General features: G+C 32.5%; 1 protein-coding gene across 7 annotated transcripts in view; it reads right to left on the minus strand.

Moving 5' to 3' along the window:
• Positions 1–25,321, minus strand: part of AHI1 (Abelson helper integration site 1) — a 183,668-nt gene that overhangs the window by 77,000 nt on the left and 81,347 nt on the right. For all 7 annotated transcript variants that reach the window (XR_006733569.1, XM_045544418.1, XM_045544414.1 and 4 more), the window contains one exon: positions 19,372–19,492. Coding sequence is in view for 6 of the 7 variants with exons in the window: in XM_045544418.1 (XP_045400374.1) it covers positions 19,372–19,492 (121 nt within the window). In the remaining variant the exon portion in view is untranslated. The remainder of the gene's footprint in view (positions 1–19,371; positions 19,493–25,321) is intronic.

Genomic DNA, 25,321 nt, shown 5'->3' on the forward strand with positions numbered 1-25,321 from the left:
ACTGAACATCATCCCTTGTTCTGTCACAAGACAATCTAACATCATATAAATGTCAATTCTCCACAAGATAACATATGAATTTAATATGATTCCAATTAAAAAAAAAGTTTTTCCATAGCACATGACAAATTGATTTTAAAATTCATATGGAAGAACATGCAAGAATACCTAAAAAATTTCTGAGAAAAAACAAGAGCAACCCCTGGAAATAAACATGACTAAATATTAATACATACTACAAAAGCCTCTGTAATGAAAACAATGGGATACTGACACATGACCAGACATGCAGACCAAAAGAATAGATTAAAATGTTTAGAAAAAGATCCAAGTACATATTGGTAAAGAAGAAGAGATATTTTTAAACATATGGTGTTGGGACAACTAGATGGACATTTTCAAAAAGAAACTATATCTATACCTCACAACAGCTGCACTGCAAAGTCAAAAGCCAAATGACAAAGTGGGAGAAAATATTTGCAACCTTTATTATAAGTGACAAGTCTCCCTAGTATGTAAAAAGTAAAAACATACATATATATACAATAAAAGTAATTTTACATTAGAATTGGAAATATCAATATAAACTCATTGATTTTTTTAAAACTTTATTTCCTAGATAAGTTCACTGAAAGGGCCTAGAAGCAACGATTCCCCCATAGTCACAGATTTTAGTTTCTAGGTTGCATTATTCATTAATAGCACAAGAGCTCCTTGGAGAAATGATTGATTTCAGCTCTGGGGTGGGGAAAGCACAAGATAAACTTAGGGACATCATAAGCAAGTAAGTGCTCAAATGCTTACTGGACACAAGAACAGATATGAAGGGGCTCTCCTTTGCCAAATTAGGGGATGATAGTAAAGAAGTATAACAAATTGAATGAAAAAAGTCCATAATACTCAAATAGAAAGAGAAACAGGAAAAAAAGGGAACACTACTTGACTGAAGAATACCAGCCAATAAATGTAGATATGATGGTAGCATTAGAAAACACCATTTTGTAACCCTCCCCACTATGATACTCCATTCAGGCAAGGATCATCCATGGATGCTGAAACCACTAAGGCAGGCTTACTCTAAGACCACTCTAAGACTTACTAAGTTTGGGGAAAAAGATATTCACATGGTCTCAAAATATCATGCCACAGATGATTACTTAACAATTACAAAGAGAAAATTTTATTTTTAGAATGGAAAGAGCTGGTGTTTGTCACCCTGATTAAGGACTAAACTTAGCAATACCAACAGTGGGACAACCTGACATTATATGCCACCTGATATGATGCAAAAAAGTACATCTCATCTACAGTATTCTTGCCAAAAAAGTTTAGCCTGAATATAAACACAATGAAATAGATAATTCCAAAATGTAGGACATTTTATAAGACAAATGGCCCATCCAGACTCTTTAAAAAGTCAATGTCATGAAAACAAAAAAATTCTTAATTAAAATTAAATGAGACTAAAATGATATAATAATCAATGTAACTGTGCATCTGGACTGGATGCTGGATAAAATAAGCAGGCAAACAAAAAAAAAATGCTTAAGACATTTTTGACACAATTAGAGTAACCTGAATCTTTACTAGATAAGAATCTTTGTTATTTTTCTTAGATATGATAATGGGACTATAGTTACATAGGAAAATATCCTCATTTTAGCAGATATAAGATGAAGGTTTTGGAAGGAAGAAGCAAATGTGAATTTAGGGGTTATACTTTACCTTTTCTCAATTTTTTATGGTCTTCAAAAATTTGAAAATAAAGTTGGGGAAAAGATAATAGACCCTAAATAGACATATAATGATCATATAGTAGGCAAGCAAATCTTCAATGGTTTTGAACACTGTAAAATTTTCCACATAAGCAGAGTAAACTGGTTTTACGTTTTTTTTGAAAAAATTTCTCAGCATTATTTAAAAGCAATTAGAAAACAAAGAATTCCTTCCCCAAATCTGGATTTATCAGACTACCGTACCAAAAATAAGAGAAAGTTCAAACATTAATGCATGAATGAATAAATACTACAATATATATTTACATTTTACACGTTGATTGCTCTACTTAACAAATTTACTGTGTTCATTGAAAAATAATAATTTTCTGGAAAAATCAGTATCCCAAACCAGAGGTATGAGTTATTTACAATTCTTCAGTATTAGTTTTTGTTCCTTTACAATTAGAAAAAAGTACATTTCAAGCTGGTCGTGGTGGCTCATGCCTGTAGCACTCTGGGAGGCCAAGGCAGGTGGATCATTTGAGCTCAGGAGTTCGAGATCAGCCTGAGCAAAAGTGAGACCCCATCTCTACTAAAAACAGAAAAATTAGCCGGGTATGGTGGCATAAGCCTGTAGTCCCAGCTACTCAGGAGACTGAAGGAGGGGGATTGCTTGAGCCCAGGAGTTTGAGGTTGCTGTGAGCGAGGCTGACGCCATGGCACTCTAACCTGGGCAACAGAGCAAGACTCTGTCTCAAAAAAAAAAAAAAAAAAAGCAAAAAATAAAACAATTAGAAAAAAGTACATTTCAAAGGATAATTTATTAGTAGAATATATCTTGACTCTGGAGCTACACTGCATGTATTACCAAGACTGGCTCTGCTAATTATTAGACATGTGACCTTGGACAAGTTACTGACAACCCTTACCTTCTAGGAAGATCTCCTGGGATATGCTAGTCTTTAATGATCTGTGCTATTTATTCCCAAATATTAGTCCAAAATTAAACTCACTGATCCAATGAATAAAGTTAGCAGATATTTAACTGACTTCCAAACTAATTCCCAAATAATTTAATTGTGCTAACCAATAATCAAATACCAACTGTACTCATTTCTACTTAAAAACCACCAAGAACTACATTATAGTTTTTAGTACTTGATAAATTTCCTGAGAAATCTCTAACAGGAGATTGAAGTCTGTTCAAACCACATCCTTTGTGACATGTTCTATACATCCAATCTGAGAACAGTTATGTATGTTTCTAATAAAGTCTGCCATATCTTTATTATATTGGCAAGGCCAATAAACTTTAAATCTGTGCCTTCAATCCTTAAATTATAATTTCCTGTCTTTAATATTAACATTAATTATTTTAACAATGTTAGAGTACCTTGAAAATTGCAAGTAAAATAAAGGATATGAAGGGTATATTATAATTTATGTATTTCTTTTTTCTTCAGATTTGTTATTGCAGTGAAGAGATTTAAAAAAATGATATACAAAACCAAAAGAAGCTTCCTACATTTTCCTGTTTCCCCAATTTTTTTCCTTACCTTTTGGGTAGCAAACATCCGAGCTATCTACTTCATAGTCATCCCTAACAGTTCTTAGTTTCTTGGTTTCTTTTCATTAAATAGCCTCTTCCATCTTATCTCATTAACTCCTGTGGATTTAAATACCACCTAATGCCAATAACTCTTTAATCAATACTTACGCTCCAAGCCTATATTCCAAAATATAACAGTACAGTTCCTAACACAGGGCTTGACTCGTAGTAGGATATTTAATAAATGAGGTTCAAATGAAGAAAGCTATTAGATATTTTGTTCCAGATGTCTTCTAGGCATTTCATATTCAACACATCCAAAATAGAATACATTACCTTTCTCCCAATATTCTTGCATTTCCTGTTTTCATTTATGGATCACCATTTACTCATTCACCTAAGTTAGAAGTCTCAGGCACCCTCAAATTCTGCTTCTCTACCCCTTACCACTGACATTGCAAATCTCCATGTTAATGATCTAACATCTCCACTTTCTTACTTCAGCCCCTTTCTCTCACCTCAATTATTAAAATCATCTTTTAACTGGCCTTCTTGGCTGGAATGCCCTCATACCTTTTATGATTGTTAGTCCTCTCATCTTGAAACAATTAAATACTGTCTTCTCTGTGAGGCCTTATTCTCTCCCCTTCAGTGCAGAATTTGTCACTGTATCATTTGCGCTCTTCAGTATACTTTGTTCATTTCTCTTATAGCAAATATCAAACCATATAATGTCATCCACCTCCTCTTTTAAAAATATGTCTTCAGTGAATACTGGCAGTGCAACAGATGGGGCTGAGTTTTACGCTTCTTTTCTACAAGGTTCTTGTGCAATCTGGCTCCCCAATCCACCCCTCTGGTCTTACTATCTTCTACTCTTCCCCTCATTCCCTCAATCCAGCTATGCTAATCACTTTGCTGTTCAAAATGCATACCAACCACATTCCTGTATCAGGATCTTGGTTGGGGATGCTATTCACTCAGACAGCAAGGCTTGTTTTCTTCTTTAAAATTTTGCTTAATTGTCAGCATCTTTGTGAAGTTTTCTTTGACCACCCTATTTAAACAGCTACCTAACCCCATTCCTCAGATGACTTCCTTCCTTACTTTATTTATTCTATTTTTATTTACAGTTGGATCTCTGTATCCATGGATTCAACCAACCACAAATTGAAAACATTAGAAAAATAATTGTGTCTTTACTGAACATGTACAGACTTTTTTTTGGTCATTATTCCCTAAACAATACAATGTAACACCTATGTACATAGCATTTACATTGTCTTAGGTATTATAAAGAACCTAGAGATGATTTAAAGTATAGAGGATGTGCATAGGTTTATGCAAATACTATGCCATTTTGTATCAGGGACTTGAACATCATGGGTTTTGGAATCTGTGGGGGTGGGGGGGTGGGTCCAGAAACTAATCCCCCATGGATACCAAGGGACAACTGTATCATATTTGCTTATTGCCTTTTTCCATTAGAAGGTAAGCTACACAAGTATATTGATTTTTATCAATTTTGTTCACTGATATATTTAGAGCACCTATAAACAGTGCCTGTGACAAAGTTAAGTACCCAATGGGTACATAATATTAATATGTGAATGATCTTGCATTCCCAGTACCTGCATGTGCAAGAATTAAACATCCTTTATAATTAAAATAAAAAACCAAAAAAAGGACAAAGTTAAAACAAGAAAGGATTTAATGATGAAAAGCATTTTCTGGTCTATTATACTTGTATGGTATTGAGAATGTGGGAAAGTGTGAACCTATTTTCTAAGGGCCTTTCATAAAAGTTATATTTTAAATTCTAGGGAGAAATTATCAGTTTGAACTTAGAACATAAGCATGATGATTTAGAAGTTGTTTTCCACATCAAAAGCAAAGGGAAGTCATTTAAAAAAAATCCTTAGTATGCTATTATTTTTTTCCTTGTCAAAGTTCGGTGAATATTAAGTACATTAATTTGCCTGTTATACTATGCATTTGCCCTCAATTCTAGGTGTAGCCCAGACTGGAGTGCAGTGGCATGATCATATCACTATGATCATATCACAAATTCCTGGGCTCAAGTGACCAGCCTCCTGACTAGATGGGACTATAGGCTAATTTTTCTATTTTTTGTAGAAGTGAGGTCTCTCTATATTGCCCAGGCTGGTCTCGAATTCCTGGCTTCAAGCAATCCTCCCACCTCAGCCTTCCAAAGTGCTGGGATTATAGGCATGAGCCACTGTGCCTAGCCAATATCAGTTGTTAAAGTGTTTTACTTTCAACTCTTCATTAAATCTTCACAAAAATACAGATTAAAAAGACTGAGATGACATTAAGTATCAAGCTTCATAATGTCACTACCAAAGGAAAAACAAAAAAAGAGGACAAGAGCCAACCCAAAATAAACTTTGCTGTTCTGAGTTGGCCAAAATAAAAAACCTGCTCACTCTCTACTTTTCTCAGACAAATTTAATAACAATGAGAGCTTGATTGAATCAATAGCTTGATTCCTTTAACAAAAAAAGGGAAAGTATACACAACAAACACATACACATACAAACGTACTCACACATAGACATTACTATGAAATAAACTGGAGTCTTTTGTAAGTATTCACTCACTTATTTTTAGAATACTAAAGTAGCCTTGGGAGGCTATTTGAAGAAATCTGCATAGTAATTAAGGTCATTATAAGACTTGTGACACATTGGCTTTATAAAAGGTAGAAACAAAATCCAGATTCCTAGTTCTGAGCTATTATTTAGAAAACTCCTAAATAGATGATATTGTTCTATATTGCACAGACAACATTTAGAATTCTAAAGAGGGCCATGAAACTAAGTGCATTTTATAAGGATAATCTATGTAATCAGATTTATTCCTTTCTCTGTGCTCCTACAGTGTTTATGCACATCTCTTGTTGAATACACCACCATCATAACTATTTCTTTGCCTGCTGGATTCCCCAGCTAGAGTGGGAGTACTCTGAGGGCTTTCATCTTCCATTTCTCCCAGTGCTTGGCAGAGTCCCTGTCACACAGTAGGCTCTCCATAAACCCTGATGAACTGTATGAATTAATTTTTGAAAATATAAAAAGATTTCTATTTTTAAAACTGAATAACAGCTTTCATTAGAGTAGTTCTACTAAAATAGCTTTGGTTCTGCTCAAAAAAGGATGGAAACTAGTCCAAAATCATTCTCAATTTTTCCTTCTTATGAAATTATAGTTGAATGTTTTCCAGAGGAGAAAGCTGAGAAAAAAACTAAATTGTCCGAACTAGAACAATGTTTCACTTTTTACTTATTAACCATTTATAATTCAAAAACTTCTTAAATTATTTTTAAAAAATGACCAGTCACTCCATTTAGTCATGTCAGTTTCCATATTTCTCATCAACTTTGCTCTCAGACTTGTAGGCAAGTTGCTGACTAAGAACAACACAAAGAGTGACTCTTACATTTTCATTCACTTTTCATTCAAGGAAAAAAGCTTCTTGAAAACATGCATTTAAAAATCTAGAAAATACAAATCAACATTATCTTGAAGTCTCTATCATTACCAGAAGGTCCTAAACCTAATTTCCATTGTTAGTTGACATTTTCAATAAGTGATGAATATTCCTTTTCAGAAAACATTACCAGTAAATTTTATGGTATCATAGACTATTCACTGTCCAGACCAAACTGACTAAACCACAAAATGCAAAAGTACACACTTCTCCAAGGGAAATCTTAGGACTATTCTGAGTATAGTTTTAGCAGATTGTAACCTGAGTAAGGGTAAACGAGGACTTAAATTAGATAGCCCTCTTCCTCTGAATTTCCAGAGCTTTCACAAACTAAAACATTTAAAAACTAAAATATTTCTTGTCTCAGATTTAATTTTAAAAAAGTTACTCTGAGACATAGGAATTTACAAAGGAAACAGAAATTGTTATTTTTATGACACAAATGGTATTTCATTTTTTCCCCTCAGGAAAGGAAACATGAAGAGCTGCTTGCTTGGCTGTAAGCAATGCTCACCTTAAGCAAAACTGATTGCTATTTTAAAAAATGATTGTTATTTTAAAAAATTGATTACTCTTCACAGAATCATAGACTGTAACAGCTGAAGTGGACACTGATGTGAAATATGTGAAAACGAGCATATATGATTATTATGGAGAAAAACTTGACTTCTTATTTTAAATGTGAACTAAGACAGTTTTCATTATCAGAAATGTGGTCAACATTACATATATATTGAGATATTCACCATTCATAATACTGAAAAACTAAAAACCATAGTATCTAACAACTGAAGAATAGCTTAAAATTATGTAGTATTCATTTTCTTCAAAGGCATGTATTTAGTGTATTATCAGAAAAAAGGTTACAGACAAGTATACTTTAAAATATACATATTTGGAAATATACCCTACAATAATATCATTTTGCATGCCTAATTATGTTACAAGTTGAAAAACTGTCAATTTCAGTTTGAGATTATAAAAATTGTAAAATGTATTTTATGGTTGATAGTAAACTATGTTAATGTAGTCTTATTCTCAAACTATAAAAGCAAATAATAAAGTTATGTCTGGTCAAAATAATTTAGCCATCTTATAATCATCCCTCTCACCTTGCCTACTGAAGCCATAAGAAGTTGTTTTAATTCTTTTTTCAGTCCTCACCTTTGAGTAAATTGGTTACTGACAGTTTCATTTACCCTAGAGGCACAGCAGTAAATTATAAAATATTCACTACTTTCACCATGGTATAAATTATGTTTTGATAAAGTAGTTGAAAACTTTAAAGTCTTCTACTTTAGAATTATATAAGAAAAACCACTTTTGTCATGGAAATATTTTAATCAGTATACCTAAAAGTTGTATTTTGAAATTACATATATGTACCAGAGGAATATGAATTTTGACATAAGACATTTCACTAAGCTGAAGTCTAAGAACATAGTGCTTTCCCTTTCTAAAAGTTAATGGGAGGTTAGATAAATTTAAAATAAAAAGGTTCAATGATTAAAGTGGTTCTGAATATAGTCATAAAGACACAATCTATAACTCCTATTGCATTACAAGCCAAACAAATCTTGGTGTTTAAAAACTTTCACCTTTAGTAACACTTTTCTATCCTCTATTTTCAAATGACAAGTTACTAAGATGAAATGATAACTTGCTCAAGGTCATAGCATAAGTAATAGAATCTGGATGTAAATTCAAGTATCTCTGACTTCTTGGCTAAGTGCTACCAGAATTTCATGTATTGATTTAAATAAGAAAAATAAGAAACTTCTAGAGTCCCTATTCAAGTCAATCAACATTGCTTATTAATATATTCAAAATCACAATGATGAAATACCATAAAATCTTCAACATTATATTCAAGGAAATCTTATTATTAAAAGCATTGTCAGCATTCAATTTAAAAAAGACTGGTAATCTATATTGTAACACCTGATTTGTCTGGGATCAGATAATGAAGATTTACATAGAAATAGATTTTACAGAGCTGTACTGGCCTATATGGTACCTACTAGCCACATGTGGTTTACAAAATCTAAATTAATTAAAATAAAATTAAAAGTTTAGTTCTTAAGTCATACTAGCCACATTTCATGTACTCAATAGCTACAGGAGGCGAGAGGCTACCGTAATGGACTGTGCACATCTACAGTTCAGAAAAGAGGTGTAGGCCGAAAAACATTTGAGAATCACTGGCATATGGGTTTTATTTAAAGTCATGAGATCACCAAGGAAGTGAGTAAATACAGGATATAAAAAGAGGGTCAAACTGCAGTAAAACAATGTAATAAGAAATGGAAGACAAGAGGAAGAATGAGTGAAGCAGAATGAAGAGGAGTAGCTAATGAAATCAGAGGAAAACCAAGAGAATGTAGTGTCCCAGAAACCAGGTATTAAGAAGTGATCAAATATGACAAGTGCTGCTGATAGGTCAAGAAAGGTAAGAACAAAGAATTGACTGTTGTGAGCTTGAAAAGAATAGATTAGAGATTTCAACAAATTTATAGAAGATGAAAAATAGTTACATCTGTCTGTACACATTATAGGGGGTTCAGTAGATATGGAAGCTATCTATGAAAACTGTGAATATGGAATCGGCATATTTGGTAGGAGGAAAATCAAAACGAAACCCAAGAGAAATAACTGAAGGTTCATATGTAAAACACCTAAGCCCAACAGGTTTCAAGATTCACAGAAAATGAAGGCTGCCCAGCATTAAGAAGCAAAAAATAAAAAAATAAAAAAAAACCCAGGCCGGGTGCAGGTCTCACGCCTGTAGTCCTAGCCCTCTGGGAGGCTGAGGCAGGCAGATCGCTCGAGGTTAGGAGTTTGAGACCAGCCTGAGCGAGACCCCGTCTCTACTAAAAATAGAAATAAATTATCTGGACAACTAAAAATATATATAGAAAAAATTAGCCGGGCATGGTGGCGCATGCCTGTAGTCCCAGCTACTCGGGAGGCTGAGGCAGTAGGATCGCTTAAGCCCAGGAGTTTGAGGTTGCTGTGAGCTAGGCTGACGCCACGGCACTCACTCTAGCCTGGGCAACAAAGTGAGACTCTGTCTCAAAAAAAAAAAAAAAAAAAACCAAACAGTGAAATTGTTTCTAAAAATGTGATAACATTGAGCAAACCATTTGGGAAGAGTTAAGGCTTCTTAGAGTGGATATGTTGTCCTCGTTATTCTCATTTTGGCAATTTGCATGACAGCAGGACAGGTGGACTCATTCATTTTGCCTGTTTATCCTAAATATAAGCTACCAAGTAATTTGTCTTAGCCATATATACAAAGTTCTCAAAGGACTTTCTACTTAGGTGAATAAAATAGTGAGATTATAGAGCTATTCACACAACAGAATAGATAAACCACATTTTTATATAGTTCTTCTTTAAAAAAAATAGATCTAAGGATCTATCTTTATAGATAGACAGACTTTATAGATGATCCACTAAGGATCATCACATGTATAAGGAAAAACTATTGGCATAAAGAAAAACACAGGATGTATAAACAGATTAAAAAAAAACTGAACACAGAGGAAACATTAATTCAGGGAACAGATTTTAGATTTAGGAAGATGTAATGATACCCCCAAAATATCAATACTAGAAAAAAGAACAAGCAGGACATGAAAGAGACCATAGAGTAAAAGGATGAATGGTGGATTTAGAATGAAGAAATGAGAGGACTCTGAGACAGACTATTTAGAAAGAAAGGAAAAGTAGTCAAAGAGGAATTCCAAAGTTTCTACCTGAAAGAATGGTAATGTTATAACCATAAATGAGACAGAAGATTAAAATCCAGAAGCTTCTTTTAGGAATCTCAAGCTCAAGCTCACTCATGGCAATGATTATACTTCTGTCACATATGCAACAAAAAGTGATTAGCTTACATATCTTGTAACATAAACTTAAGGCTGAATATCTTTTCTAAAATTAGATGATATATTTCAAAGCCACATTTCAGAGTCAGACAAGAGCTTTGTTCAAGTGTGCCTAAACTCTCAAGAATTTTACATTTGATCTTTTAAAAAAAAGATGCTATATGTAAATAACTTCTATAACTCTTCAAAATACAAAAGACAAATTAAGAAGTTAATATACCAAGCTTTGGAAAAGGTAAACATCAGACTATCTAAAAATATGAATTCAATCATCTAGCTCATACTTTGGCTATGGTAGAATTATGTGGTTTTCATATTCGTTAAATCAATAAGATCTCATATTTTCATTTCCTATAGTTTATGGTTTTTAGTAGCTGGCTTTTTATTTTTCACTGGTTGCCAGCATAGTTATTTCACTTTTAAAATTAATCCACTGGGCAAATGCTACAATATACTATCACAAATAAATTTGTTGGTTTTTAAACAAACACACCAACACACAAAGAAATATGACTGAAAAAAGAAGAAAAGTTTAACATAACTTTTCTATTTTTAACAGATAAGGGAAAAGGCTGAAAATTATAAGGTTGGAACCATATGTGCTATATAAACATCACATAAAATAGCTGCTTAAAAAAAATGGCTAGGAAGTAGTGGGTAGATTTAAGCTCATTTTAATCTGATGATTTAAATGAGAAAAATTTGCATTTACATTCTCCCATCAGAGAGTATCAGGAGAAATTTAATATCTCAGTGGAGACATTAATACTAACTGCATATCCCCATGCGTGAATAACTATTCATTAAGTATATTAACATTCACTAGCGTTGATAAAAATGATTCTTAAATTAGAAAATGACAAACATGTAGAATATATTTTAAATTATCACTAATTCAAATAGGATTTATTATTCACGAAATATATAGGCTTCTGTTACAAGTGGGGGAATCGCTGGAGAACTGCTTGGTATAATACTGATATTGGACACTAAAATGGCAACTTGTACCTTTAATGTAACCAATCAACATCACTTTTAGAAAATCCAATTATAACAACAATAAAAAAATCCTAACAAATGAACAAGAATTTGTGGAAACAGAATATAAAACAGTAATGTTAAAGGAAAAATCCATGTAATCAACAGAAAAATCCAAATATGAGTATTCTCACACCCCCAGGATTTTTGTGTTGATTGGTGGTTAGAAAAGGGTATGGGATGGTATCAACATTGGCTTTCGGAATAATTTTCAGTCCTTGGTAGATGAGATGGACAACAGAATTAAGATGATTAAGCAAGTCTGACCAGCTATCTGACATACGTATGTTTTCATCCTGTTGTCTTCAATTGTCTTTTTTTAAATTAAGCTACTATTACCGAATTAATGCTAGAGAAACTAAATAGTAATAACCTACACTTGGTTGCTTAACCATTTAAAAAGTGACTTCACAGTGATTGTCAGCCCATTAGATCACTATAATAGCCTTTTTAAAAAGCAGGAAAATCAAGCATCAGAACCTCCATTTTATATACGAAAAAAACATCATAAGCTGTTCCCACTCCTCAGCCCTACACCCCACCCCCTTTTAAGGGGGACTGATTCTTTTAAAATTCAGTTCAGAAATCATTCACTCAGTCTTTAAATTCTTTCTTACCCCAGATCCATAAGTCCAAGTCAGGTTCCCTCTTAATGTAATCACAAAATTTTTTACCATTTCAATCATTTGATAGCATTTACCAATGTGACAGCATTTATCACACTGCATTGTTAACTCCCCACTTCTAACAAAAAACTGTCAAGTCCTTGAAGGCAGCATCTGTAATTTTTCAATCTTAACAACCAGTACCAAGCATATGTTTGGCCTACGGTAAAAGCAATCCAGAAGTTGAAAAAACTCAAGTGACTTGCTGAGTGATAAAGGCAGAATTAGAAATTTGGTGCTAATTCCTAATCTGAAGTCCATTCCTCTACATAGCACTGCTTTTGTCAATAAACAAAAGTAACAAAATGGGTCTGATATAAAAAAAAAAAACACTCTTCCTCCCATTTTGATGTTATCTGGTACGGAACAGTATTAAGAGGGTTGAAAAAGTACAGGTTACAAAATGAAATCATATGAAGTATCTCAAAAATTTTTGATGCCTCTTGAGATAATGTTTTTAGAGATGGTAAAATCCTAAGAGAAACAGAAGCTAGAAATGGAATTCTGTTGTTTGTGTTCTGTTCATCACCTGTAGAACAAAGGATTGTCCCCCAACTGAACCGATGCCCTTTACAGATTTTGGCCTGCTATTCTGATTTTAATTATCTTAAAGTCTCAATGTTATCTCATTACATGTCAAAGATGGGTTAAGGCTGGTGCTCATGCGGACGGAAAGCTGAAGTTTCAAAAGTTAAGTGTGCTCTAGTGGACTGAAGTTTCAGATGCTTGTTTGACAACTTTCCTCTTAAAATTATTTCATCTTAATGTCTTTTTTGGCATGCTTCTAAAAATTCTATATCCATTATTTGTCTCTGTGACATGTTCTTTTTCCTATAATTATCACTTAACACATTTTATTAAATCATGTCTTAAAATAAGATTTCTTCCATTCTTTTGGCCACAATGCAAATTGCATGATTTCAAACTGAAAAAAAAAAAAAAAAAATCAGAAGAACCTGGCATAACCTCATGCTGTTTATTCTCACAACGTTTTATGGGTTTCAAAGTGTTAAAAGTATTTTTTTGATCCTGACAATTTTATGAAGTAGAAAATGTAGAGATATTTATCTGGAGAGATGAAGACAACTACTTAAGAAAACAGCTAGGAAATGGCAGAATTAGGGGTCAAGCCCAGCTCTTAGGGCTATATGACCCCAAGTCTAGTGCTTTTCCCACCATAATATACATGTGTTGAATTCAGAAAAGAGACTGGAAAACAAATTCTTGCTTTTAAAAACTGCATAATAAGAACATTTTTTATTCTTTTTAGTAGCAAAAAGCACATTTAAGGACATCTGTCCATAGAAAATCAATTAATTATGTACATTATCTTTCTGACAGTGTACTAATCTTTTTACCTATCCCACCACCTGAATTGAAGTCCTGGAATTTTGGAAGTTTGAAATCAGAATTCAGTAAAATATTCTTTTTCAAGTAATAGTTTAAAGTTCATTAAGTAATACTAACAGAAAGCTCTGCCAATTCTGACAGGATGAGAGAGTTCTTTGAAGCTCATTTTACCTTCCTTAAAATGGAAACCCCCTTTTACAATCAGCTGTGTTTATTGAGAATCATTCTAATTACTAATTTTTGCCAAAATGTTTTTTTCTTTTGAAATACAAGATCCATCATGTTTCCAGCTTAGATGTAATCTACCATCTACAAAAGTTTATAGAAAGATACCGTAGCATCTCTGGTGAAGTTATGACCCAGTATTCATTTTACATTTCAGTTATATTATCTAAAAACTTCTGCATTTCTCTATAAAAAATTAAAACTTTAAGGAACACTGACATTTTGAAAACAATAAAAAAATTTAACTGGAAAAATAGCTTCCAATTTTAAGAGCTGGTCAAGGGAATATAAGCGTATACTTGCCAAGGACATGCAAAATAAATGAAAAAATATAGTTCTTCAAATATTATTCAACACATAGAAGCACAAGAGTTAGTTTCACAGATCTCTTAAGCAATACTGAAGTCATCTGTATGATTTTATGATTTTGTTTAAATCAAATATCTTGACTATCAAGGAAAATAGGATATATTAAAACACTAAATAGCTGGCTATCAAGTTTAATACAGGTTTACAGGGTCTAATGAAGAACACAAAACAAAATCTGGAGAAGACAGAAGCTATGAATTGTTTTTAAAAAACAACTAAGTTGATACAAAGTTTAAAATTTAAAAAAGATGATATGAAGATGGCATGAATAAAGTCATCAGGAAGATGATCCCTTTTATTTTGCTTGCCTCGACTTATCTATTTAATCTGAATTAAATTTGGAGCAATGCTGTGAAAACATATACCAAGTACATAAAAATGAAATACGCTGTCCTTCAAATACAAACATGCAAAGATGATACAACTACCCCACTGACAATAGTAAGCACTTTCTGATTTCCCTTTCACCTACTAATAACAGTGATTAATTTTATTACTGTTAAAACTATAACATCTTCCCTAAGTTATTTTTATAAGAAATAAAATTATAATTTTAACATTTTTGGTTAAATTATAGATTATAGCCCATATTAATGCCTCACTATGTAGTAAACACGTTATACTGTATCTCAAAACTCTCTCCATATATTTTTAGTGTAATGAATAAAATCTATAAAACAATAACAGCAATATCCTCATTTGATATATATAGTTTATTATTACTGAATAATCCACATTTTAAAATTTAGTTCTATAGTAAGGAATCTTGTGATGGCTGAAAGGGATCTGGTTTGAAACAAAATATCACAGAATAAAATTTCTCTGAGGAGAGCCTGTTGATTTGACTGCAGACTAAATAGCATAATTACACTGGAATAAAGCCTTAAAAAATCTAAGAAATTGCAGACATAACTATATTTAAAGGTCAAAGAAAAATACAAGTTCATTAAACCTCAGAAAATAGGATGTCCTTCTTGACATCTCAGTTTCAAAACATTATAGTTATTTTCCAAACATTATAGTTATTACTGTTCAGGTTATTACTTTGCAATTTAGCTCACAACTCTAACGTTAAAAAAAATAATACAGCCAGAGGGACCACCTGGTAGAGTGTGGGGGACAATGGGCCATGAATGAAATAGTGGCTCCAGACACAGCCTCCCTGAGGACTGTGAGCAGGGAATCCACTTCACCTCCCTGAACTTGTGCCCTCCTCTGGGAAAACCACACCTGTGGTGTGGTAAGGATAAGAAGTATAGAGCTAGATACAACTGTCGCTATCTATGTGAATTCTGACAACTCAGCATCTTTGATTTTCAGTTTCACTGTACAGAGACTAAATATTACAAGTTTTAAGGTCCTGGAAGCTCTCAAATGATTTCACTGCCCATGATTTTCATGTTTACCCTACTTCTCAAAGGATTTTATTGAGAATCAAATAAGGATATATAGGAAAGCACTTTATAAATTTTTATAGAAACACAAGTTGCTATTGTTTTATAGATTTGCTTCATTAAAAAACTATGGATATAGTTTTGAGATGCAGTATAACGTTTACTACATGGTGAGGCATTCATATGGGCTATAATCTATACTTTAACCAAAAATATTAAAATCATAATTTTATTTCTTATAAAAATTACTCAGGGAAGATGTTATAGTTTTAATCTTACTAGGATTAGCTGATTTATTATTTTGTAATTAAGAATGTAAACTAATAGCCTAATGAACAGTTCCTAAAATAAGCATCTCATAAGAGTTGTGTTCAACTTTTCTCCATTCTAACCCATCCCTCAGACACCAGCTGTATTTTTCTAAAATACATTTTACCATATCTCTTTCATAATAATAACTTGGATAACTCTATTTTATCTATGCAAATAAAACTAAAACTCTGTTTTATCATATGTCCTCAGTATGGCACGATTTGACCCATTCTATCTTTGTAGACTCGGTTCTCCCTAAGCTTATCTATATCACCATTTCCACCTAAATCAAGACTCAAACCACTCCATGGCCACGTTGAGCTCTCTTCTAAGTGTTGTTAAAGAAAAAAATATTTAGCAATTTTTGTTAAAGCACAGTAAAGAAGACTTTATTCAAGGCTATTGCAATAGGTATAGGGATCACTGCCATGGGATTTTGTGATTGGGGAGAGAGATTGGCTGGACTCTGAAAACAGTATGGGTAAGAGGGAGAGAGAAGTGGAGGGAAAAGGAGGGATTAAGAACTTCCTAGTTTTCCTTAAACGACTGGGTAAATGATGGCGTGAAGTACTGGGATTAATGACTCGGTGGTAGGGGAAGTGGAAATAGAAGGAAGAGTTTCGTTGGCGAGGAATCAAGAGTTCTGTTTGGACATGTAAAGTTTGAGAAACCTCTTAGCTCTTCTATCCCTCTTTATTCCTGTGACACTTTGTTTATACCATGATTTCAGAATATTTCACACTTTGTCTTAGTTTGCTGCATACTCATTTGTCTCCCCAACCAGACTGTAAGCTCCCTGAAGGGAGAGACTGTAATATTTACTCCATATCCTAAGGAGAGAGTCTTGAACAAAGTAGTCATTTAAAATGATTTTACAGAATGAATAAAGGCAGTATTCTAGAAACTCTGAGGAATATAAACCAAAGAAAAAAGAAATGCTTACTTTTCTAGCAGTCTCCATTCCCTTGAACCCACCTTGACTAAGGCCAATAGAAGTTATAGCGGAACATAAACCCACTTCAGAGTCTAGCCTTCCTGCATGTAAACTCACTTACATATCATATATATCAAATCAACCCTTGCTCTTAAGTCTCCTCACATGAGTGCTAATGGACTCACACTTACTAGCTCTGTGTAAATAGCTTTTCCCTATATCGTACAAAGCCAAACAGATGGGACTTGTGTATTTCAGATAGGTTTTCAGTAAGATTTTTATTTTTAAACACAGAATTTTTAAGACAGAAACTCATCAAAGCCAAAGCACTAATTTACCTGTAGGGATGAGAAAACTGAGGTCTCAAGAAATTGCTCAAGATTCTACATTTAGAAATGGAGCTGGGTCTAGAAACTAGTTCACCTGGTTCCTAGTGCAGGATTTTTCCACAAAGACTGGCTTCTTAATGAACAAAACAGATTAATTTGGCCATTTTGCAATGGACTACATATTTTGCTTTTATAATTTTTCAAGTCAGTGACATCACAATAATTTTTTTAGGAAGGATATGACTTAAAATGAAGTCAGGCATATTAGTAACCAAAACAAAATCAAATGAAATAGTGTAACCATGTATCATATGGAGTAATAGTAATGTTTCTGAGGCAGTGTACACATGGATGGGTAGACATGATATAAATATCCTTATAACCTATAACATAGCCATGGAAGCTAAAGGGAAATGGAGCCAATCCTATGCATAATAGTGAAGTTTGTAAGGCTTGCCTTTATCATATCCAGCTTTCTCTTTATTCTTTATCTGTTTCAGTGGTAATTCTTCTTCTCATTTCAAAGGCCTTCCTATCTATCCTCTCTGTTTCTTCCCTTAACAAGAAATTAAAGAATTTTATATCTATTATCTAACCTTGTTGGCTGACAGACATAAGACACTACTTAAATGAATTTTAATCAATATATTAACTCAACCATACATTTACCTTGTAAGCCTTTAATCCTGAAATGAAATAAAATGTAGAATGAAGAATTTTAGATCTCAGCAGACAGATGGTGGGGATAGAGTGGTGGAGAGAGGTTCCCTTCTTCCTACTCATTAAAATGACAAGATCTGAAAGCAAGCCAAATTATCTATTTAGGGTGTAAAAAAATAGGCTAAAGGGGTAGCTCATGGTGCATTCTCCACTGGAAATAACAATGACCAACACTATTACTCCAACTTCTGGTAGACATCTGGAATACTAAAAATTAAAAATTTCTAAGGTCTGAGATAATTGTTAATTATTATAGTGATTTGAAATTAGGATTCAAAGTATTTTCAAAGCTAGCTGACATATTCGTTATGTTTACAATATAAATATGTTATATTCATATTGCACCTTATGCTTATGAAGTGTTTTCATGTATGCCATGTCATTTGAACTTCAACAATATATAACATAAACATCATTTCCAGTTTTCAAATGAGGAATCTAAGGTTTTCACAGGTAATAAGGACAATAAAAGGCACAGCCAGGATTGAATATAAGAGTTGTGAATCCAAGTATTTTCCCACTATAATATGTAACCTATACAGCAATATGAAAATAATTTGTCTACGTAAATTCTAAATACTTTCAGGTAAAAAAGTGATATTGTCCTCAAATTTCTAAGTAAATTACGTTGATCTTTTCAAGTTCAAATTTCTTATTACAATCTTTGTCAAAGATAATTGTTTTGCTATTTTCACCTTTCTAAAAGAATTCAGTAACAGACAAGTACTGTCAAAGACACATCTAATGAATAGAAAAAGTGATCTTTCAATACCCAAAATAAACATTCCTCAGATGTTTTTTGTTATCTTTTGAAAACCTCATTCAAATTCATTTAAAATTTAGCCTAAAAATTAGCAATTGTATGGTTCATTTCAACTCAGTGATTCACGATTCGTGTAGATTTCTGTAAGTAGATTTGTATATTTTATTAATTTGCCAACGTTAAAGGGACGTGATATCATTGCAACTTATATCTTGTTTCTGCCAAGATGTCTTTTACGGGCTTTCCTTGAAATGAATTATAAAATGGGATTATCCATAGATTATGGCTCTTTTATCCAACTGAGAAATTGAATCACATTTAATGCCATACAGGTATAAAACTCACATTTTGCTACTTTAAAAATATTATTTGCTCAACAGAACACAGGTTCAGAGTATCTACTGTTAAAGTTACTAAATCCAAATTTACTTTTGAAATAACTTTGATTTTAAGGAAAAAAGAGATGCTAAAATTGAATTCATCAAGTGTGAAAACTGACCATTACAATGCTATAAGGTTTATTTTTAAAGAAAAATAAGTGATATTTATTAAACACAAATAGCATCTGAACATTTAAAAAAAGTCAAAGTAAGAAAGGGGCTCACCTGTCTCAGGGAAACCAAACTGATGTAAAATTTCTTGAGTGGTCAGCATGTTTGACTGTTTTAACTTAGTCTGTCGTGAGGAGGCTGGTGGTGGTGAAGTAAACGAGAGATTTTTGTTGACCTGTAATAGGAAAAGCAAATCAGAAACTACAGCGTAATTTCCTGGGTTACTGATGCAAAAACTGGATGAGAAATACCTGTTTACTATAGAAACCAGGACACATGGTAGGTCAAAAGGAGTAGTAATGATTTATATGGTTAGTTTGTAAAGTTTACAAAAGAGAATAGTTTTCATCAAGGAAGGAACACAATGGTAATGAAAGCATAACTATATGAAAATAAATGAGCCTTACTAAAGTTTATCATGGAATTATAGATACAACTGCCGCTATCTATGTGAATTCTGACAAGTCAGCCTCTCTGATTTTCAGTTTCACTACACAGAGACCGAATAATACCAGTTTTAAGGTCCCAGAAGCTCTAAAATGATTTCGCTCCCCATGGTTTTCATGTTTACCCTACTTCTCAGAGAGTTTTTTTGGGGATCAAATGAGGGTATATAGGAAAGCACTTCATAACTTAAAACAGAGTAGTCTTAAGTTACACAAAGAAATTCAAAAAATAAAAATGACTGCTTTCAATTATAGAAGAGTTAAAATGTTTCACATTCACATTTCTCTAGCATTTTAGGAAAATAGCAAGTACTTCCTTTTCAGAGACTACAGAGAAAACACCTGTACTTCATATACTTCATGGTGACACAGATAACACAGCTGTAACTTAACTTGCCATGTGAAATAGCTTCCATTGCATCAAGCACCTTATTCTTAAGACATTGTTTAAAAACAGCATTAAAATAATAATCAAGCAAAATTTTTGTAAGTAAATACCATGTTCTACAACACACAAAACCTATTATGATTCTCTAAGGACAATGGTCTCATAAAAATGAAATGCACAATAAGTGTAACATTTTAACTACAGCTTTTGTAGAAGAAAAAGAAAAGTTTGCTAAAAAGTTTGAAATATTTGTTAGTAAATTCACCTTGCAATTAGAATTAATTTCAGGTAAAATCTAGTCTTTTGTTCATGATTAATAAATCATTCATTATATCTTTTAAAAATCATTTTCAAGATGCATAAAATATAATCTATTTTTTAAAAATGGAAACCATCTGATTTTCTAATTTGTTGCAAAAATGTAATTTGTGAGTTAACAAAATTATAAATAATTTATGGCATTATAAATATTAGTAGATGAAAATTGCTCCTTTCCCTTTTTTTATGTAATCAAAATCACACAGAAGACTTCTACTGCATTAGTATTTTAAAATTCCTGTTTGATATTCTGTATCAGATAATATTGGGTTGTGGTTACAAGCCCTTTCTCTGACTCATTAATTACATGTTTGTAAATACTTTTTCTCTTGCAAACAGTGATCATAAATGGTATGTGTAGCTTACGTTTTTCTCTTAGAGCAAAGAGCTTTAGCAGATTTGGTAAAAAAATCAATTAAGACCAATACTAATACAGTTCTAAAGTACCTAAACTGTTACGATGTCATCCTATAAAAAATAAAAATATTTTTCAAAGTAGTTAGAAGGGGTCAAATACTACATCAGTACTAAAATATTATCCAGCTTTAAAAATCCTATCAAGATCCATTAAACATTGACTAAAACTAATGTTGACTATTTACAGTAATACAATACCTAACAATAACAAATTCATTTAATATCTTTGAGGTTCATTTTCCCTCTTTAAATTGAGATAATAATAAAAATAATACCTATGCTTTGATGGGAATGTGCTAGAAAAGCAATAACAATAAGTTGGTATCATAAGGGGCTATTCACATGTTAACCATAAAGCACTAAATAATAAGAAATAGATTACATAGAATATATTGGCAAAGGCAAACTATAAAGTACTACACAAATAAAGTGTTAATGCAAACTATAAAGTACTACACAAATAAAGTGTTATATAAATATCAGTTATTATTAACGTCATGAGAAGTAAGGATAATTAGGTATATTTAATGTAGCATGATGATGCAGCAAATTTTTCAGAGTTCTCTGCTCTTAAAAGGAATTACTATATACAAAAGGACATATTTATTATATAACTATTTAATTTACTTCTTTTTATAATCATTTCTCAGTTTTACTTCTGCATTCTTGAAAATTTTTACCCTACATGTCAAATAATGCATTTTAAAATCTGGTGCAAACAGATGTATGCTGAGGATATGGTATATAATACACACACACATACACACACACTCACACACACACACACACACATATAATGTGCCTTTTATAGTCTTCCCCTTCAGAAATTTGTGTTAAGACAAAAAGGAATACCAGGAAAGCTAAAATAGGACACTTAAATGTCTCTGCTTGAATACAAATATATGTTTCTCTTTTAAAATAAAATGTTATTTAAAAAAACCTATAATCTACTATTTTATGTTCTTCCTAAGCATTTTATATTTCTACTCTTTCTTGACACATTTCTTTAGAGACTATTCAAATGTCCATAAAGTGATGAGTAGCAACATAATAGTCCAGATAACTCAATTTCTAAGGTTTCGGATAACTATTAATTATTATTGTTATTATTAATAATTTGTTTTGAAATTACAACTCAAAGAATTTTCAGAGCTAGCTTACGCATATTTACCAGTTTATTTAGAGGAAGAAAAATAATAATAATCATTAAATAGAGTGAAGCAATATCTATTTTTGAAATATATGCTGTGGAAAAGAATTGCTTAATAATTTTACAACAACAGAAAGGTTGGCCAAGATCGTCTACCCTATGCCAACCTACCCTCTTTTCACAACACAGTTTTCTGCTTGCTTCATGCAAAAACCACAGTCTGCCAAAGTCAGTTTAATACCTCCATGCTGGAGAAACTAAAAGCATAAAAATTTAATAAAAGTCATAATAAAGAGAAAAAATCATCTAGAACTTCTGTCAAGTTAATCACAAAACTGTCTTATTTACTCTTTTAGGGTATAAGCAGCTCATGCAAAATATGCAAATATTAATTCTCTAGGAGGGGGTTAATTTTCATGTTAAAAAACTTATTGCCCCAAACATAAAATTGAATGCACAATACTAAACAAGCTGACAATTAATTTCTCTTTCAGTGATTAGTTAACATTTAAAACCTCTGGGTGAGATATAATACTCATTTCCATATAAACTTATAAGTCTAATAATTTTAGCTGATTTTAGATTACATGCTACATTCACCTGAAGTAGAATTGTTTATGAAGTTTCAAGCTGTGAAGACATCTCAAATTGGTTTTAAATAACTGAAAGGATGTCAGTGCTGTCTATATACTTAGACCTTCACAAATTCACCTCTCCCCCAAGACAGCTGCCATTTTTTCCCACTAAATCTAAACAATAATGCAGATAATATTTTAATATGAAGATAGTTCTGGTGGCATTACAAAAAAAAACCAACAATACCCAGGAAATGTTTTGTTGCAAATCATATATCTGTTGTAAAAATTAAAATCTCAGTATTAAAGAACAAGTTAAACCAAAAACTTAAGCCAAAGTCAGATTCAAGATACATCTGAATTCAGATATTTTTTACATTCTCATGAAATAAATTCTAAAAGCAGCTTATGTTCCTGTGATTTCTAGGTTAGTAAAATCTAAGAAACGAGTAGCAATAAACAGCAATTCAAACAGGGCCTCTAGGACCTCAGATGTTTTCTTTACAAGCCAGGGCAAAGAAGTGTAAGATTTGAAAGAAACATTGTAACAGTCAAAGCAAAATTTTTATGGTGGTAAAATATCAGAGAATCTACCCCCAATTACTACATTAACTAACACTAGAATTCAAATTGGAATCAATCACTATAAAGTTTTACTAATATTTTGTAAGGTTTAATCAAGATTTTTTTAATCCTCTGACAGATACTAAGGACTGGTGGTTCAAAGGTTACTGACAAGGATTCCTCCATGTGAAGTTCAAAATTAAGATCCAGTCCTGGCTCACACCAATTATCCAACAATATACCTTAGGGTAAGGCAATTTACCTCAACACATCTTAGTTTTCTTCAAACCTTTACTGCCTATCTCTTAGTACATTGCTTTGTTTCACAGAGAAAATTTGGTCGTGAACCTCTTTATTGCTCCTAGACACATACCCCAAAGAAATGAAAATATATATTCACACCAAAACTTATAAACACAATATTCATGGCAATATTATTCTTAATAACTAAAAAAGTAGAAATAATCTAAATATTCATAAGTTGATGAACAGATAATAACATGTAACATATCAATACAATGGAATTATTTGGCAATAAGAAGTAGTACAACGGACTCTTGAACAGCACAGCTTTGAATGCATAAGTCCATTTATTGGTGGATTTTTTTCAATAAAAGTTACACCAAGTGCACCTGCCTCTCCTGCCTCCCCTTCTACCTCCTCCACCTCATCTCTTCTGCCACACCTGAGACAAGACCAACCCCTTTTCTTCCTCCTCCTCCTCCTCAGCCTATTCAACATGAAGATAAGGATAAAGACCTTTATGATAATCCACTTCCACTTAATGAATAGTAAATATATTTTCGTTTCCTTATGATTTTCTTAAAAACGTTTTCTTTTCTCTAGCTTACTTATTGTAAGAATACAGTATACAATAGAAATAACATAAAATATGTTAATTGACTATGCTATCAGGCTTTTGGTCAAAAGTAGGCTAAGTTTTTGAGGAGTCAAAGGTTACAAGCAAATTTTCGACTGCACAGTGGGGGTTGGCGCCCCTAAGCTCTCTGTTGCTGAACGGGCAATGGTACTGATACATGTTACAAATGGAAGAATCTTCAAAACATTACTTTGAGTGAAAGAAGCCAGTTACAACTGACCATATATTATATGATTCCATTTGTATGAAATGTCCAGAATAGGCAAATCTATTGAGACAGAAAGTATATTAGTAGTTGCCAGGAGTTTGGGGTGTGTGCTAGGAGTTTGGGTATTATGTGCAGGAATTGAGAATGACTGCTAAGAGACATGGAGTTTCATTCAGGGTGATGGAAGAATTCTAAAATCAGACAGCGGGGATGGTTGCAAAATTCTGTGAATATGGTAAAAACCAATGAATTGTATACTTTCAAAGGGTGAATATTATGGTATGTGAATTACAGCTCAATAAAACTGTTATAAGAAAAGAATAACTAAAGAGACTCTAATAAGGTTAATCTTTCCAGACCCTTATTAATTTCAAAATATGTAATCATTTTTTTTCAATGAACATTTATTCTCCCTTTGTTAAATACTAGGGATATAAAGACAAATGATGTGATCCTTCACCCTTGGGGATTTTCCAGATATGTAGAGGCCATTCAATATAAGCCTTGCTAAACGTGTGCAAGACCTTTTACTCTTTTGACATTTGGACAGCATTCAAAAGAAAGGTAGGCAGTGTATTTGTTAAAATAAAGATAAATAGCTTTGCATTGTTGGTCAGAAAATAATTTTTTTTGCCTACTGTTTTATACACTATGCATACTTAAGAAGGCTTAGAAATCTTGGAGCTACAAGAGTTTCCTGAACATCTGCAGCCTAAGTCAGAATATAGCTTGTTCTCTTTTCCCCCTTGTCTTCCCTCCCCTTGTCTATATTCTATATCCTGTTGACTTGTGATAATTAGGTAAAAAAAGTGATCAGTTTTGACTGACATTAGACAGCTCAGTGATGGGGTAAGCCCAGTATTTTCTGGCATGTTTTGTTCATAAAATGCCCAATGAGGAAAGAGACAATAGCCTACTGCATCCCAAGTAGGGATTTTTTTGCTGAATTAAAAAAAAAAAAATTTCACTGCATTGACATTAAATGAAGCAGTTTTTGAACATATTAACACCAATTTAATTATTTCCCTCTGGGTTACTTTGTGATATAAAATTATATT

This window comes from Lemur catta, chromosome 2 (assembly GCF_020740605.2).
Source record: "Lemur catta isolate mLemCat1 chromosome 2, mLemCat1.pri, whole genome shotgun sequence".
Lineage (NCBI taxonomy): Eukaryota > Metazoa > Chordata > Mammalia > Primates > Lemuridae > Lemur > Lemur catta.